General features: G+C 42.0%; 1 protein-coding gene across 1 annotated transcript; it reads right to left on the bottom strand.

Annotated features, from left to right (window-relative positions):
- Positions 1 to 44: 44 nt before the first annotated feature.
- LOC139410687 (ras-related protein ORAB-1) lies at positions 45 to 16874 on the bottom strand. The gene is made up of 7 exons (XM_071156093.1): positions 16678 to 16874; positions 16432 to 16500; positions 5413 to 5485; positions 5010 to 5105; positions 3235 to 3330; positions 2926 to 3057; positions 45 to 2651 (listed from the first exon to the last, which is right to left on the bottom strand). The coding sequence occupies exons 2-7, from the start codon at positions 16443 to 16445 to the stop codon at positions 2454 to 2456; spliced, it is 609 nt and encodes a 202-aa protein (XP_071012194.1). The 5' UTR covers positions 16446 to 16500; positions 16678 to 16874; the 3' UTR covers positions 45 to 2453.
- Positions 16875 to 18735: the final 1861 nt, after the last annotated feature.

Below are 18735 nucleotides of genomic sequence, written 5' to 3'. Positions count from 1 at the left end.
AAAGACATCCATACAGCAACAACACTGAACTCTGTAAACGGTGCTAGAGAAATGGGAACAGATTTATTTTAAAACTGTATTTAGTTGCCATAATTATGAAAAAAAGAACAGTTTTATATATGCAATTCTGAATGAAGATATTCCACAGGTAATAATGGCCCATTTGCAAACCAATCCTAAATTACTGGTGCAATTTATTTGCCATAAATGTAGAATAAATAATTAAAACAAAATGTTTCTACATATTCCACCAAGAATCGCAGACAGATCTTTCTGTATCATACAGTCTGGAAGTACAATATTTATTGTTTAAATCTGACATGTTGAGCAACAAAATTACAATTGCCTACAGCCACAAATTTAATTCAGAAATGAAGTCAAGACTACTCAGATAATGTAATGAAGTCTACAGAACTAGCAAATCAGATCATACATATATACATAAGCATATATACAGTACCAGTCAAAAGTTTCATTCAAGGGTTTTTATTTTTTACTATTGTCTATATTGTAGAATTAAATCATGTAGTAACCATGATTTAGACTCTTCAAAGTAGCCACCCTTTGCCTTGACATCTTGGCATTCTCTCAACCAGCTTAATGAGGAATGACTTTCCAAACAGTCTTGAAGGAGTTCCCACATATGCTGAGCACTTGTTGGCTGCTTTTCCTTCCCTCTGCAGCCCAACTCATCCCAAACCATCTCAATTGGGTTGAGGTCGGGTGATTGTGGAGGCTGGGTCATCTGATGCAGCACGCCATCACTCTTCTTGGTCTGCCTGGAGGTGTGTTTTGGGTCATTGTCCGGTTGAAAAACAAATGATAGTCCCACTAAGCACAACCCAGATAGTATCGCTGCAGAATGCTGTGGTAGCCATGCTGGTTAAGTGTGCCTTGAATTCTAAATAAATCAGTGTCACCATCACATCTTCATGGTGGGAACTACACATGCGGAGATCATCGGTTCACCTACTGTGCGTCTCACAAAGACACAGCGGTTGGAACCAAAAATCTCAAATTTGGATTCATCAGACCAAAGGACAGATTTCCACCGGTCTAAGGTCCATTGCTCGTGTTTCTTGGCCCAAGCAAGTCTTCTTATTGGTGTCCTTAAGTAGTGGTTTCTTTGCAGCAATTCAAAATTCATGAAGGCCTGATTCACGCAGTCTCCTCAGTTGATGTTGAGATGTGTCTGTTACTTGAACTCTGTGAAGCATGTATTTGGGCTGCAATTTGAGGTGCAGTTAATGCTAATTAACTGAGGTAACTCTGGGTCAGTCCTCGTGAGAGCCAGTTTCATCATAGCGCTTGATGGTTTTTGTGAATGCGCTTGAAGAAACTTTCAAATTCCTTGAATTTTTACAGATCGACTGACAATGTCTTAAAGTAATGATGGACTGTCATTTCTCTTTGTTTATTTGAGCTGTTCCTGACATATGGACTTAGTATTTTACCAAATAGGCTATCAACTGTATACCAGCCCTACCTTGTCACAACAACTGATTTGGTCAAACGCATTAAGGAAAGAAATTCCATGAATGCACATCTGTTAATTGAAATGCATTCCAGGTGACTACCTCATGAATCTGGTTGAGAGAATACCAACATTGCAAAGCTGTCACCAAGGCAAAGGGTGGCTACTTTGAAGAATATAAAATATATTTTGATTTGTTTAACACTTTTTTGGTTACTACATGATTCCATGTGTTATTTCATAGTTTTGATGTCCACTATTATTCTACAATGTAGAAAATAGTCCAAATGAAAACCCTTGATTGAGTAGGTGTCCAAACGCTTGACTGGTACTGGTATATTTTTCAGTACTTTTTCACGAGACAGTGAGAGACTTGTGCAGTTGGCTGACACTCATATTCGCGAATAAACACCTTAGAGACATGCCGACACAAACAGTAAAATAACCAACAGGAAAGGAAATCGAAGAAAAAGAAAAAAAGACGGGACAGAAGAATAGAAAACATAATTAAATTTGACCACAGACCAATCCCGACGTAGAAATGCAGTGAGATACACACACATTATTCTCCTAACCCTGCACACAGAGGGGGGCGTTAACTGCGGGGGTGAGGGGGCAAACAAAATCAGTTGTCTCTGAGGTGGTCCGGGGAAGGGTGGGGGGGTAAAGCCTCTCCAGGAGGGGGCCAGTGAGGGACATGTCCATCTGACTGCTAACAGATTGCCTAGAAAGTACTACTAATCATCAATTACCAGGGCAATAAGGGAGGGGGGATAATGATTTATTTTCTTGGTAGTGCGGCTACAGTACAAATTCAGGCAACTTCATTTTGTTTTCCCTCTCGCACACACAACTTCTATCAGACTTTCCCTCTCTCGGTTATGGTTAGGCATGGTGGAAAATGGGGCCAGGTGGAGGGGGCTGACAGGCTAGAGGGGGGTGCTTGAGGTGGGGGTAGAGGTGTTGGTGGGGTTCTCTCTCAGCAGCAGCCCCCCGAGGCAGGTTTGACAGGCGTACTCTGGATCTTGACATTGGACTTCTCGTTGCCTCCGGTCGTGGCCCCGGGCCCCATCCTCTTCTTGATCTCAGCAGCCATGGTCATGAAGGCCTGCTCCACATTGGTGGCGCTCTTGGCACTCGTTTCCAAGAAGGGGATGCCCAGGGAGTCTGCAAACTCCTGCAGAGAAAGGAATGGCAAGAGAGGGTTAGGGGAGCTGCTGCATTCATGACAGGACTGTAGACTATTACTGCTACTAATTTACTCCTCGGTTGTAGAAACCTGACTGTGTCCAAAACCATTTGGAATGTTTGAGGGCCTCAACAAAATCTCAAGTCAAAAGTTTGGTAACCACAGCTCTACACCATTTTTTCAAAAAGTTAATTGGAAACAGGTATTATTCCGCTCCATCTGATAACCCATTGTCTTCGTTGTCTTGGTTAAAAGCCCTTACCTTTGCTGTTGTGTAATCCACCACTTTCTTTGTGGTCAGGTCACACTTGTTCCCCACCAATAGCTTGTTGACATTTTCACTGGCATAGCGGTCGATTTCCTGTAGCCACTGCTTGACATTGTTGAAGGACTCCTAGAAGAAGAAAGAGAATCAAAACCAACACATCAGGGTAGGCAATATATTTGTGAGGTAAGTCTGTCAAAATACTAATTCACCTGCACTCCTGACTTTCAATTCTGAAAAAGAAGCCAGAAAGCCCAAACACAGTGACAAGTTAAAGATTGACTGTGCTAAAAGAGACAGACTGACCTGGTCTGTGACGTCGTAGACTACGATAATGCCGTGGGCTCCTCTGTAGTAGCTGGATGTGATTGTGCGAAACCTCTCCTGCCCCGCCGTGTCCCACTATCAGCGTCAATACACAGCAGAGATATTCAGTCAGTCATAAATACAGGGCTGCCAAACACATGGGCTCTCTGCCAAATAGATGCTGCCACACACACTGCCAAATACAAGGTATCTGCAGGTTTCATCAAGTTGAATTGAAGACATTTTAAAATACCTTTTTAGTGCAACTTGAAATGCAATTTAATAACAATTTGAGGGCTTCGTGCGCCACAAACCTGCTAATTTCCCCATATTTTTAATGGCATTCACAGTGCTTTAATAAAGTAGTGCAATAGACTACTGAGATGGTATTCAAATATCTTGTTTAATCTAAGCAGGAATGCATGATTCAAGATATTATGTGCACTGCAACCTAAACCAGTTATTGCCATGAATTTGACAATTAGACGATTGTTCTAGTTTACTGTTAAAATAGGACTCAGTATTTGTAGTTAAAGAGAGATGAATTTGCCTACATCTTTATGTGCACTAATATCATAGACTAATATATTTGGGGCTAATTCACCAGCTGGGTAAGTGGAAACTCAAAACACATTAGCTACATCCCTACCTCTAACTATAATTGTCACTGGAAGTAGCCATGTTTTAATCGATCAGTAATTATTATTGTCCTAACAAAAACGTTACTGTCATAGCTTAATGCCCAATGCTCATTTCACACGCCCCGTATCTCAAATCCATGTTAATATTCCAGCTGTAAAACAGACAGCTGAGAAAAAAATATATATGCCTGCACAAAGCTGAGAACATCCTCTCTTCAACTGTTCAACTGTATTACCAGGACCTAAAACAAACTTTGTATACCAGCCACTGTGGCAGGTACATAAAAATATTTAAAACATCTACCAGCCACCCCAATTTTTTCCAGACCAGATTTTTTGTTGATGCCATAATTACACAAATACACACACAAAAAAAAGGATGGTCATGCTTAGTAATGTTTCTAAAACAATGAATGTATTATTAGTAAAAAGTCATGTGGACTACGGTTCAATTTAATTTAATAACCTGTGAGTATTCTAACAAAAATATCAGACAAAAATATTTAGCTGCCCCTTTAAGGTTACTTTGGTAACAGGGCCACTTAAGTCATGTGTGCCTGTTAGAATGTCACAGGTTGAGGCCAACAATGTCTCTTTTTGCTAGCAGTGGGAGCAAACTCAAACATTGAAAAGCAACCTAGCTTGTAGGCTATAATATATATGTTTTGTTCATCACATTAAGCAGCTGCACAACGTAGCAGAAACACTAGTGTTCCCTGGACCATTAAACTCTTTTTTTAAATAAGACATTTTACAGCCTTTAATTTAGATAAGTCTTAAAGTATTAAATGAAGTACCTGCAGACACCCTGCAAATAGATGCTGCTTTATCGCACATTCACCAAATGTGACAAATAAGAACACACGCAAGCACCTCAAAACAGATGAGAGAATGATATTTCTAAATCGATAAATCACAATTTTAGTCAACCATGTGTCTTAATAATGTAGGAGGCCTCTGCCTTTGCGATATTTGATGAACAATCTAGAGTTAGATTCTGTTTAGGAATGCCTACAATGGCATTTTTTCTGAAATTCCATGGTACAAATGTGGCCAGATGCAGAAAGGCATACTTGTTAGTATAGCTTGGAAGTTTCCCTTTCCATATTAGAAAAACAAAGATGAAACACTTACGATTTGAAGTTTAATGGTCTTTCCGTCTAATTCTATAGTTCGTATTTTGAAGTCTACTCCAATTGTGCTTATGTAGCTTTCTGTGTATGTGTCATCCTGTGGAGAGAGAGAGAGGAGTCTGTGAAAAAGTACAAATCCTTAACCCTTTCATACATTTTCAGTCGAGAGAAAAAAGGAATCAAAAGTATGACCATTCACCGCGATAGGAGAGTAAACAAGATAAGTAAAATTAACATACATGAGTATTAATATAGAAGTTGAATACTAAAGCAGTGCACTAATATGACATCATTATTAATATGACTGGTTCAGCCTATGAACAGCTAATGAGTGATTAGTGCGAGCAATTTATGAATGGCTATGAGACACTTATAGGACATGGACGAATCAATAGGACACTTACTGCAAATCGGAGTAGAAGACATGACTTTCCGACACCAGAGTCACCGATCAGGAGCAGCTTGAATAAATAGTCACTGTGGAGAGAGGAGTAAAGTTTTTATTTATTTTAACAACCTTGTTTTAAAACAGGATTCCAGACTTTCCACAGTTTCAACAAAAGTATAGCCTTGTCAAGCCTGGGACTCTAAACTCAGAAGACAGCTTTAGCTTTAGGGCTGACCCCCATTTACTCGACTGGTCGCCAATATATATATTTTTATTTCATGGCACGCCAGTCTGAGTCCCGCCCGTCTCAGTGGACTAATCCATTGAGGAGGCAGCGGGGATGGCATCACTCTTAAACAGGCATTGGCAACGTAAGACACACTTGCCGTGAGGGTATTTGCCTTGGCACACCAAGCAATTTGATACATTTGATCAAATAAGTGAAATTTAATTCATTTTGAAATTGCATTGGTTTTCCATAAATGGCTAATGCTTTGGACGTGACACCATTTCAGGGAATATTCCTTAGGACTACAGTATGTTTGAAGATAATGTGTCCTGGGTATAATTTTAAAATGTTGAGTCAAGAAGAAGGGAGTAAGCTGCACAAGGAGCATCTCTTGCCAGAATGTGCTCTCCCTCCAAGTAGGGTGCATTCATTATTTCATAATTTGATTGTGTGAACTGTTTGTCCTTTGATTGTTAGTGTCTATCAATTGCATATTCGGTGCATTCAGAAAATATTCAAACCCCTTGACCTTTTTCCACTGTTACGTTACAGCCTCATTCTAAAATTGATTTGTTTCCCCCCCCCCCATCAATCTACACACAATACCCCATAATGACACAGTAAAAACAGTTATTGTAGCAAATGTATTAAAAATAAAAATTGAAATATCACATTTACATAACTATTCAGACCCTAATTCTCAGTACTTTGAAGCACCTTTGGCAGCGATTACAGCCGCAAGTCTTCTTGGGTGTGACGCTACAAGCTTGGCACACCTGTATTTGGGGAGTTTCTCTCATTCCTCTCTGCATATCCTCTCAAGCTCTGTCAGGTTGGATGGGGAGCATCACTGCACAGCTATTTTCAGGTCTCTCCAGAGATGTTCGATCGGGTTCAAGTGCAGGCTCTGGCTGGGCCACTCAACGGCATTCAGAGACTTGTCCTGAAGCCACTCCTGCATTGTCTTGGCTGTGTACTTACGAGTCGTTGTCCTGTTGAAAGGTGAAGCTTAGCCCCAGTCTGAGGTCCTGAGCACTCTGAAGCAGGTTTTCATCAAGGATAGCTCTGTACTTTGCTCCGTTTATCTTTCCCCCAATCCTGACTAGTCTCCCAGTCCCTGCAGCTGAAAAACATCTCCATAGCATGATGCTGCCACCACCATGCTTCACCGTAAGGGATGGTGCCAGATTTCCTCCAGACACGACGCTTGGCATTCAGGCCAGAGTTCAATCTTGGTTTCATGGTCAGTCCTTTAGGTGCCTTTTGGCAAACTCCAAGCGGGCTGTAATGTGCCTTTTACTGAAGAGTGGCTTTCGTCAGGCCACTCTACCATAAAGGCCTGATTGGTGGAGTGCTGCAGAAATGAGAGAACCTTCCAGAAGGACAACCATCTCCACAGAGGAACTCTGGAGCTCTGTCAGAGTGACTTTCCAGTTTGGCCGGGCGGCCAGCTCTAGGAAGAGTCTCGGTGGTTCCAAACTTATTTCATTTAAAAATGACAGGCCAGTACTTTCTTGGGGACCTTCAATGCTGCAGACATTTTTTGGTACCCATCCCCAGAGCTGTGTCTCAACACAATCCTGTCTCGGAGCTCTACGGACAATTCCGTCAACCTCATGGCTTGGTTTTTGCACTGTCAACAGTGGGACTTTATATAGACAGATGTGTGCCTTTCCGAATCATGTCCAATCAATTAAATGTACTACAGGTGGACTCCAATCATCTCAAGGATGATCAATGGACACAGGATGCACCTGATCACAATTAAGCCTCATAGCAAAAATGCTTATGTAAATAAGGTGTTATTTTTAATACATTTGCACACACAAAAAATATTTTAACTTTGTCATTATGGGGTATTGTGTGTAGATTGATGAGAATATTTTTAGTTAATCCATTTTAAAATAAGCCTGTAATGTGGAAAAAGACAAGGGGTCTTTTATACTTTCTGGATGCACTGTATCACCAGTAGTGAATGAAGTGGGGGAAAATCAATAGTTACATACCAGGATATCATTTGTACAATATTTTTGCCCTAGTTGGCTGTACCTGAACCAAAACTCCAGTATTGGTCCTTCATAGTTTGTGCAACATCTTTTTTTTCCCCATTACACACCCCCCCCAATAGGGAGCCAATTTGTTTTCAACACTTATTTCCATGACTGATCAAAACTTATTTTTGCATGGCTCTCTCTTGTCCCTCTGCAGCAGACATACGATGAGCAATATGTTTGGAACATTGAAATCACAAAAAAAAGTTACAATAAATCACAGTATCAAATCGCAAGGAAAGCAATACAAATCGTATCGGCACCAAAGTATTGTGATATCGTATTGTGAGGTCCTTGGTAATTCCCTGCCCTAATCACCAGTAGTACATTTACCATCATTTCTAATCTGAAATGTTTGATAACAGTCATTTCTGCTAATGCATTCTATATATTATTACAGTCATTTACCATTCTCATTGTACATGTTGTTTGCAGAGATCACAACTTACGACACTTGAGAAACAAGTTTTGGTTCATTTCTTTCCATTTACGAGTTGTAAATTTATGCATCGCCATTGGTTTGGAGCGCTTCTGTCATTGTTGAATAAGGACACCGCGCACCTAATTACGCATAGAAGTAAGCCTAGGCTACCTGGTCAGCTCACAAATGCATAAATGTGCCCATTTGGGGATGTCTGATAGTATTTGTCTTAACTACACTAATGAGCTGTGGAGCTTCTCAAAGTACATTTTTTCCTCACCTCAAACAGCAAGTAAAGTCTGTTTTTACAGCCATTGAGAGTGACAATAGTTCCTCAATGTATTTAAAATCTTTCCAGCTCTCTTCCTTTCAACAACCAACAAGCCTCGGCGTGAAAGGGAATAATGTTCTAATTAGTGTTGCACAGTACACAGAAACTTCTGTACTTTTTCCCATACTAGAACATTAAACGGTTCAATACTCTATAATCTTTTTTTGTTACTTTTGGTACTTCTGTCAAAATGTGTCTCACGGATCAACTCTTTTACCCTTTTTCTTCCAAATTTCATGATATCCAATTGGTAGGTACAGTCTAGTCCCATCGCTGCAACTTCTGTACGGACTCAGAAGAGGCGAAGTTGGACAGCCCCCCTCGAAACACGACCCTGCCAAGCCGCACCTCTTCTTGACGCACTACTCGCTTAACCCGGAAGCCAGCCGCACCAATGTGTCGGAGGAAACGCAGTCCAACTGGACTGCGTGCATGCACCCGGCCTGCCACAGGAGTTGCTAGAGAGCGATGGGACAAGGACATCCCGGTCAGCCAAACCCTCCCTTAAACCCGGACGACGCTGGGCCAATGTGCTCGCCGCACCGCCTCATGGGTCCCCTGGTCGCGGCAATCTAACCCGGATCTACAGTAATGTAATGTAGTGCCTTTCTTCACACTTCACCATATCACCAGAAGAGATCTAATTGTGGTCATGCTTCAGACAATTCCAAGATGCCATTGCTGTAAGGCCTATTGATTTCACTGCGTTAGGCAAGATGCTGCATTGGACAAACTCTTAGAATAACTATTTTTGTCTCACCACCACACAATCAGCAGCGAGGATGTGTGATGTCTTATGACACTTACATAATGCCTAAAAAGCTCTTTCACGCCAACCCATTTATAGACAATCACACACAAGTTGAAACCAGGCCAATTCAATCCACACAGCAACACAAACTTCCATAGTTGTTGGTACAGAAAATAGTTTTCTACAGGCAAATTAAATTAAACCTCACAATACTGAGCTGTGCATGGTCAGCAAAACCACATAAGGAAATACAAGTCAGTGGGAAGGGGGGGGTCAATGTTTCAGTGCTCATGTGATACACACACAGACAAGATAATTTTAAAAGAGGTAAAGACTGCACTGTGACTGACAACAGCATAGCGTGTTCAACAGAATACACTACCAACTTAGTAGGCCTGTGCCTGACTTCACCAAGTAGCCTACTTTAATTGAGGGCAGACAATTCATGATTAAGGAGCGGTTACAACAGAGCCATTGTTCAGAGTTTGCCAAAGCTCCCTGTAGTTCAACAGATCAGATTTCAGAGTGCTGCTAACCTTGGTCAGTTATGAGATACACAAAACAGACACACAAACATGACTAATTGGACCTCATGTCAAATAGGCTTGTACCAAGAACTAAAAAAGCATAACAGCATAGCAACCGCAGCTTACCAAACACTAATCTTGCAACAAAAAAAAAACAAATCAGCCTAACTTCTAAAACACCATTCCTTGCTCCATTTCTGCTTGCTCGAATACACCAATTCATGCTATGCTCATTTATATGAGCAGAAACACCAGTAGGATAGATACACGACAACAAAATTCTGAGCATCAACAGTCCATACATCCTGTCCCACTCCCAACCCTGTGAATTAGGCTACACTAATGCTTCCCTTTCTAAATAGGTCAGACCAGTAAAAAAAAAAACTCTTGCAAACTATAGGCTACAGCTATTGTCCACTCATGTTTACCTCTAACCGAGGCATTCACACACAGAGAGCTCTCGCTCTTTCAACCCCCTCCACTCTGTACGCTGTTTTTTATTTGACATGGGCTGTGCCATACAGCTAGGCTAAACAGAAAAATGTACGGAAACTCCTGGAAGCTGATTAAGCATTCCACAGCAAAGGGGAGTTCAGCTGGACTTCAGATCCCCCTCCAGTCTCTCCAGTAGTACAGTCAAAGGAAGTAAGGAAGGTTCGGAAGAACTTAGGCGACGCTCTAGTCTGGTGTGATCTGACCCAGCCCCAAGGCTAAGAAGCTCTGATGCAGCCCAGTTTCCTGCCTTCCTGTCCCTTTCCTCTCCCATTGGAATGAATTCCAGTCATGCCCTCTTCGTTAAGCAGATGGTTGAGGATAATGACAGCCTCTATGAAAGGCTAGTAGTACCGCTGACTGGTCATGCAAGACGGAGAGGGAAAAGCCTACAGCAAAAACCTGTCCATCCCTCTCCTCTATCACAGTCGGTGTTTGTTTTAAGTCGGATTGAATGATACTTTGTATGCTGCAAACACATTACACCACCCACCATTATTTGACTTTCACATGACATTCGACTTTAAAACTCCTTTGAAAACACCCATACCTATAACACATGCAAACACACTGTGGCATTCAATCACAAAATTCTACAAACGCCACAGGATCAAACAGTGCAATTTTAGCATTCCTATCTCAGTCTCTCATCGGGGAGGGCAGTCTAATAAGAGGTGTCTAGGAAAAGCAGGGTTTAGATCAGACCAGAGGTTCCCTTTCCTCACTACTACAGAGGTCAATGAGAGTCACAGCGTGTCAGCCAAGCCCTAACAGTCTGTGAATCAGAAGCTCAGCTCCAGCAGATGAGATAGGCTAGAGCTTCTGTTAGGGAAAGGAAAGGCCTAATGAAAGCAAGTGATCTGCAAAAACACAAATGTAGCCTGTTTTCTGCAGGCTAGAAACTGGGTAGCCAAATAAATATTTAGGCTAGTAACTGAGAACTCAGAGAAGCCCAAAATACAGTTTTGTCTGGTTGACCAGGTGCATTTGAGTCCATGGAAGCAGTGTGGAAGGACTTCACACTGCAACAAAAGATGCTAAAGGAGGTGTAAGGGCTGGGGACAATAGTGCGAGAGTGGAAATGACCTCTGCTAGGCAATGATCTCTCTCTGGTAGTTAGTTATTGTCATACTAAAGCAAAAGTGCTGGACAGCAAAAGGACAATTAGGCTAAACTGTAATGATTTACACAATTGTGTAGGCTGGGGTAATTGTTGATGGATTAGCCAAGACGATACATAAGATAGGGCTATGGGATGTCCATTGTCCAGGTGTAAGTTCATGAGTGGAACTCCAAAAATAGTAAGCCAACAAGGTGAAGGTGGCGACGACAGACATGGCAGCTCGGCTCCTAGGTCCTAAGCAACTTTACAGTATTTTGTTTCTTTGTACGTTATTTCTTACATTATTAGCTTCCGAGTATTTTACTCGCTGATGTTGAGTCCCTGGACAATAAAGTAGACGAGCTCAGGGTGAGGATCTCCTGGCTCTCTCCGGATATAATGTCCCTGTCCCTAGAGCCAGCTGAGTTCTCAGTACATCGCACAGATAGGAATAAAGAACTCTCCAGAAAGAAGAAAGGCGGTGGTGTATGTTTCATGATTAACTACTCAGGATGTGATTGTGATAATGTTCAGGAACTCAAGTCCTTTTGTTCACCCAACCTAGAATATCTCAAATGTTGACCGTATTACCCCCCCCAAGAGAATCCTCTTTTGTTATAGTCACAGCCGTGTACAGTGCCTTGCGAAAGTATTCGGCCCCCTTGAACTTTGCGACCCTTTGCCACATTTCAGGCTTCAAACATAAAGATATAAAACTGTATTTTTTTGTGAAGAATCAACAACAAGTGGGACACAATCATGAAGTGGAATGACATTTATTGGATATTTCAAACTTTTTTAACAAATCAAAAACTGAAAAATTGGGCGTGCAAAATTATTCAGCCCCTTTACTTTCAGTGCAGCAAACTCTCTCCAGAAGTTCAGTGAGGATCTCTGAATGATCCAATGTTGACCTAAATGACCAATGATGATAAATACAATCCACCTGTGTGTAATCAAGTCTCCGTATAAATGCACCTGCACTGTGATAGTCTCAGAGGTCCGTTAAAAGCGCAGAGAGCATCATGAAGAACAAGGAACACACCAGGCAGGTCCGAGATACTGTTGTGAAGAAGTTGAAAGCCTGATTTGGATACAAAAAGATTTCCCAAGCTTTAAACATCTCAAGGAGCACTGTGCAAGCGATAATATTGAAATTGAAGGAGTATCAGACCACTGCAAATCTACCAAGACCTGGCCGTCCCTCTAAACTTTCAGCTCATACAAGGAGAAGACTGATCAGAGATGCAGCCAAGAGGCCCATGATCACTCTGGATGAACTGCAGAGATCTACAGCGGAGGCGGGAGACTCTGTCCATAGGACAACAATCAGTCGTATATTGCACAAATCTGGCCTTTATGGAAGAGTGGCAAGAAGAAAGCCATTTCTTAAAGATATCCATAAAAAGTGTTGTTTAAAGTTTGCCACAAGCCACCTGGGAGACACACCAAACATGTGGAAGAAGGTGCTCTGGTCAGATGAAACCAAAATGTAACTTTTTGGCAACAATGCAAAACGTTATGTTTGGCGTAAAAGCAACACAGCTCATAACCCTGAACACACCATCCCCACTGTCAAACATGGTGGTGGCAGCATCATGGTTTGGGCCTGCTTTTCTTCAGCAGGGACAGGGAAGATGGTTAAAATTGATGGGAAGATGGATGGAGCCAAATACAGGACCATTCTGGAAGAAAACCTGATGGAGTCTGCAAAAGACCTGAGACTGGGACGGAGATTTGTCTTCCAACAAGACAATGATCCAAAACATAAAGCAAAATCTACAATGGAATGGTTCAAAAATAAACATATCCAGGTGTTAGAATGGCCAAGTCAAAGTCCAGACCTGAATCCAATCGAGAATCTGTGGAAAGAACTGAAAACTGCTGTTCACAAATGCTCTCCATCCAACCTCACTGCGCTCGAGCTGTTTTGCAAGGAGGAATGGGAAAAAATGTCAGTCTCTCGATGTGCAAAACTGATAGAGACATACCCCAAGCGACTTACAGCTGTAATCGCAGCTAAAGGTGGCGCTACAAAGTATTAACTTAAGGGGGCTGAATAATTTTGCACGCCCAATTTTTCAGTTTTTGATTTGTTAAAAAAGTTTGAAATATCCAATAAATGTCGTTCCACTTCATGATTGTGTCCCACTTGTTGTTGATTCTTCACAAAAAAATACAGTTTTATATCTTTATGTTTGAAGCCTGAAATGTGGCAAAAGGTCGCAAAGTTCAAGGGGGCTGAATACTTTCGCAAGGCACTGTATATTCCCCCTCAAGCCGATACCACAATGGCCCTCAAGGAACTACACTGGACTTTGTGCAAAATGGAAACTACATATCCCGAGGCCGCAATTATTGTGGCTGGGGATTTCAACAAAGCAAATTTGAGGAAACCGCTAACGAAGTTCTACCAACAAATTGCCTGTAGTACTCGCGCTACACAAACATGACCATTATTACTCCCACCTCCGGGATGGTTACAAGGCCCTCCCCCGCCCTGCCGGCAAATCAGATCATTCCATCCAACTCCATTCTGCTCCTCCCTTCCTATAGGCAGAAAACCAAACAGGAAGTACCCGTGCTAAGGTCTATTCAACACTGGTCTGACCAATCAGAATCCACGCTTCAAGATTGTTTTGATCACGCGGACTGGGATATGTTCCGGGTTGCCTCTGAGAATAAAACTGCCGTATACACGGAAACGGTGACTGAGTTTATCAGGAAGTGTATAGGGAATGTTTCCACTGTGACTATTAAATCCTACCCTTACCTGACACCCTAGACCCTCTTCAATTTGTATACTGCCTCAATAGAGCCACAGATTATGCAATCGCCATTACACTGCCCTATCCCATATGGACAAGAAGAATACCTATGTAAGAATGCTGTTCATTGACTACAGCTCAGCCTCCAACACCACAGTACCCTCAAGCTCATCATTAAGCTCGAGCCGTGGGTCTGAACCCCGCCCCGTGCAACTGGGTCCTGGACTTCCCGATGGGACGCCCCCAGGTGGTGAAGGTAGGAAACAACACCTCCACTACGCTGATCCTCAACACAGGGGCCCAACAAGGTTGTGTGATCAGCCCCCTCCTGTACTCCCTGTTTACCCATGACTATGTGGACATGCACACCTCCAACTCAATCAAGTTTGCAGACGACAACAGTACTAGGTCTGATTACCAAAAATAACAAAACAGCCAACACGGAGGTGGTGAGGGCCCTGGCGGAGTGGTGCAAGGAAAATAACCTCTCTCCAATGTCAACAAAATAAATAAGCTGATCGTGGACTTCAGGAGACAATGGAGAGAGCACGCCCCTATTCACATCGACGGGACTGCAGCTGAGAAGGTGAAAAGCTTCAAGTTCCTCCGCGTACACATCACTGACAATCTGAAATGGTCTACCCACAGACAGTGTGGTGAAGGCGCAACAGCCATCTTCACCAGACTGAGGTGCAATAGTGCCTCTTTAACCTCAAGATGCTGAAAAAATTCATCATGGCCCCAAATGTTTACAGATGGACAACTGAGAGCATCCTGTCAGGTTGTATCACCACCTGGAACTGCCCGCAAACCACAGGGCTCTCCAGAGGGTGGAGCGGTCTGCCCAACGCATCGCCGGAGGCACACTGCCTGCCCTCCAGGACACCTACAACACCCTGTGTCACAGGAAGGCCAAAAAGATCATCAAGGACTTCAACCCCCTGAGCCACGGCCTGTTCACCCCGCTATCATCTAAAAGGCGAGGTCAGTACAGGTGCATCAAAGCTGGGCCAAGAGACTAAAAAACAGCTTCTATCTCAAGGCCATCAGACTGTTATATAGCCATCACCAGCCGGCTACCACCCGGTTACTCGACCCTGCACCTTAGAGGCTGCTGCCCTATGTACATAGAGATGGGAATCACTGGTCACTTTAATCATGTTTACATACTGTTTAACTAATTTCATATGAACTGTATTCTGTTTTTTTATTCAATGCCACTCAAGACATTGCTCATCCTAATATTTATATATTTCTTAATTCCATTCTTTTACATGTGTGTATTGTTGTGAATTGTTACAATACTACTGCACTATTGGAGCTAGGAACACAAGCATTGCTACACCTGCAATAACAACTGCTAAATATGTGTATGTGACCAAAAAAATGTGATGCTACACACAGTTTAAGAGTTCAAGAGCAACTGACTTACAATTAATAACATACCCCTTGACGTTTCAAAGTAATAACTGTAATGGCTATAAATGGAGGCAATAGTATAGTGTGCCTGTCAAAAAAAGGAAGGAAAGGGCTACCCTTTCAATGCAAAGTCATATGCACTAGATTGTGTCATCAGAATTTAATATTGTAAATACCATTTAAAATCAGATGTTCAGTCATGCCAGTACTGAGCTGAAATACAAAAGCTGTATCACAAAAGAGAAACCTATAGGCCTAAACTACAGTAATCAGGTACTTGCCAACCTGAATGGAGGGATGGTAGTAGTAGACAAACCATTACTTGCCAAACAACCCTATGAGTGTGTTGAAAGAGGCATGGCATATGGCAGGCACGCTCGTGACCTACACATGACTCTCAGGATGTAGAGAGGGGGTGGCACTGACTGTCCTCTTGCGTGTTTTCCGCTTGAGGGCCAAATTCACTGAATGTCATTTAAAAGGCAAGCTAGTTACATTAATTATTGACCACAAGTGCACAAAGGCTGCCGTAACGTTACACACTCGCATAATGACTTGCATGGCTAACGATAATCATAACATGTAACGTTAGCAGACGTGCCTTGTATTGTCAGACTACTAGCTATAATATGTTAAGTAAAAAGGTAAGTCGTAACGTTAGTTACCAAGTAATGTTCCCTTTGACAACAGCACTTATCGTTAACTAACTGATGAACGTTAGGTAACGTTACGTTGGCTAGCTTGCTAGGTAACGTTAACTAGCTAGCTAGCTAAGGTAGATGCTACTTAGCAACTAGCTAGCAAACTCACAACAACTGTCTACAAACATATAATTCACCTGTGTGAAACGTTATTATGCGTTCAATAAACAGTGACAATGGTAGTTAGCTAGCTTGCACTTCTTAGACAGTTGATCAGTTAACGTTAGCTGGCTAGCTACTTACTATTCGGGATTCATCGTGGACTCGTCACAGTAAATCCCCTCTTCTTATAAAACGACACCCCCTTCCGCTCTGAAAAATCGAAATAAATACTTAGCTAGCTAATTCCTTCGATAAAAAAGTAGCTAGCTAATTTAACTAGGTAACAAGGTACTCCTCCAAAAACAGGCTAGTTGTCTGAAACCCAAAATGGCTGCTAGTAACGTTACCAACCAGGAAATAGCAACTCCACAAACGGAGAAGCCTTACAGAGAGTTGAGCGATTTTCGGAAATCGTAGTTTGTTCCTAAAGGGTCGTCAAATATTGAGTATGTTCTGCCGTGAATAATATGAGTACAGTGCCCTACTGACAATGTAGGCAACTAGGCTGGTCGATGTTTCAACCGCTCGTTTGCCCCTTCTGCTTGTTGTCAAAGCTAAGGAGAGGTTACGTCATTAGTGAAACGTGGCAAAATGTTGGCATGAATTCCAGTCTGGACTGGAGAAATAAATTGCTCTCCATATGGCTTAATCAGACTTAATCAAATCTAAATCAAGCCTGTCATTGTTTAATTAAAATAATTCTGAGATTAGTTCTAAAAAAACAACTGACAAATTGTTCCTCTTTGTCATTACTTTCTCATAATGTAAGACCATGATAATGTTTTGAATGAGTAAATTAATAAGGACGACAACAACCACCACTGGGGGGGATACAATGTAAGGATGGCAAAATTAACTGAAGGCACAGTCCAGTTCCCTCATGAAATTGATCAGCCACATCAGATATCATCAAAGGTTAGCTCCTGGCATCCTTCTCAAAAGCTATTGGAGGAGAAGGTCAGAAGGGCGTGACATCTGCAACATTTCACAGGCTAAAGCTAGAAAAGTCTATACCACAGATTGGGGAGAAAAAAGTGTCTGCTACATACCTGTGTGTAGGCCTACTTCAAAATATATTTTCAGACAGCACTATTAGACCCTTATATATTGTAAACGTACAATAGTTGTATTATCTATTACTGACAATATCGATACAAGTCAAGAAATCACTGATAATAATGACACCCTTTCTTTCACAGTACATGTGTGTCACATTGTTCTGTGCCCTCTGTTACTTTGGAATGTGGAAGCTGATTACTTGTTTCCAAAGAATAATTCCCCTCGTTCAAGAATGTGTAGGGAAACTCCATTGAAAAGGACAGAGGACAGGTTTCAATCTAGTGTTAGGGAGTCAATGATACAGAAAGACCCAAGCTGGTTTGTTTGCAATTTAATGTATCTACAGTGCATTCGGAAGGTATTCAGACCCCTTGACTTTTCCACATTTTGTTACGTTACAACCTTATTATAAAATTGATTAAATAAATTTTTTTCCTCATCACTCTACACACAATACCCCATAATGACAACGCGAAAACAGTTTTTAAAATGTTTAGCAAATGTATTGCAAATTGCAAATTTATTACACAAGTATTCAGACCATTTGCAATGAGACTCGAAATTGAGCTCAGGTGCATCCTATTTCCATTGATCATCCTTGAGATGTTTCTACAACTTGATAGGAGTCCACCTGTGTTAAAATTGATTGGACATGATTTGGAAAGGGGAACACCTGTCTATATAAGGTCCCACAGATGACAATGCATGTCAGGACATGACCAGGAAGGGAAATGGCTGCAAGTAGTGCAGATGAAATGGAGGAAATGGATAAAAAGTTGGTGAAGCAACAGCTGTGCTGGAATGAGAACAATATGATTGCTACTTCGAGAACACAAACTCCTGCATCTTTAACAGCAAAGAGCGAGGGAGTCCCAGGGGATGACTGGAGGAGCAATGTTGGACCGGAAGTATTGTGTGATTCTCTTGGCACGAGTACAGTTGGTGAGAATGAGTGGACGATGGTGAAGAAGAGTGGAGTGAAAAGGGCTTAAGTTGGAAATGAACTGCAGTTTATGGTTAGAGTGCGATTCACGAGCAAGGATGTTTTTGGGTGACCCGTTTGTGGTCTAAAAGATGTTGAAGGATGAATTGGGTAAAGGGGAATCAGTTTGAGTAACCAGGAGCAGTATGATGCTGATTTCGTGTGTGTCAACAGCACAAAAGGAGAAAGCTCTGTGGCTCAATAAGATGTTGACGCATGATGTGGAAAGCTATGACTTTTAGAGTAGGGCACCGGTTAAAGGTGTCATCTCTGGTGTTTGGTTGGACATAGAGGCTGTGTGGTTTAGGGATAACATTCCAGGAGTGGTAGACGCACGTCGATTGAATCGCATGATAGACAGAAGGAAGTCGTTCTCCCAACTTATGTAAAACTTGAGTCCGTGA

The sequence above is a fragment of the Oncorhynchus clarkii genome, chromosome 1 (genome assembly GCF_045791955.1).
Source record: "Oncorhynchus clarkii lewisi isolate Uvic-CL-2024 chromosome 1, UVic_Ocla_1.0, whole genome shotgun sequence".
In the NCBI taxonomy this organism is placed as follows: Eukaryota; Metazoa; Chordata; class Actinopteri; order Salmoniformes; family Salmonidae; genus Oncorhynchus; species Oncorhynchus clarkii.
The sequence above is the reverse complement of the archived record's forward strand: the minus strand, read 5'-3'. Positions and strand labels throughout refer to the sequence as shown.

Excerpts from the sequence above, each read along its gene's own strand:
- LOC139410687 (XM_071156093.1), bottom strand. Across the intron at positions 5,106-5,412 it reads GTCTTCTACTCCGATTTGCA|GATGACACATACACAGAAAG; the intron begins GTAAGTGTCCTA and ends CTCTCTCCACAG. Across the intron at positions 3,058-3,234 it reads TCTACGACGTCACAGACCAG|GAGTCCTTCAACAATGTCAA; the intron begins GTCAGTCTGTCT and ends TTCTTCTTCTAG.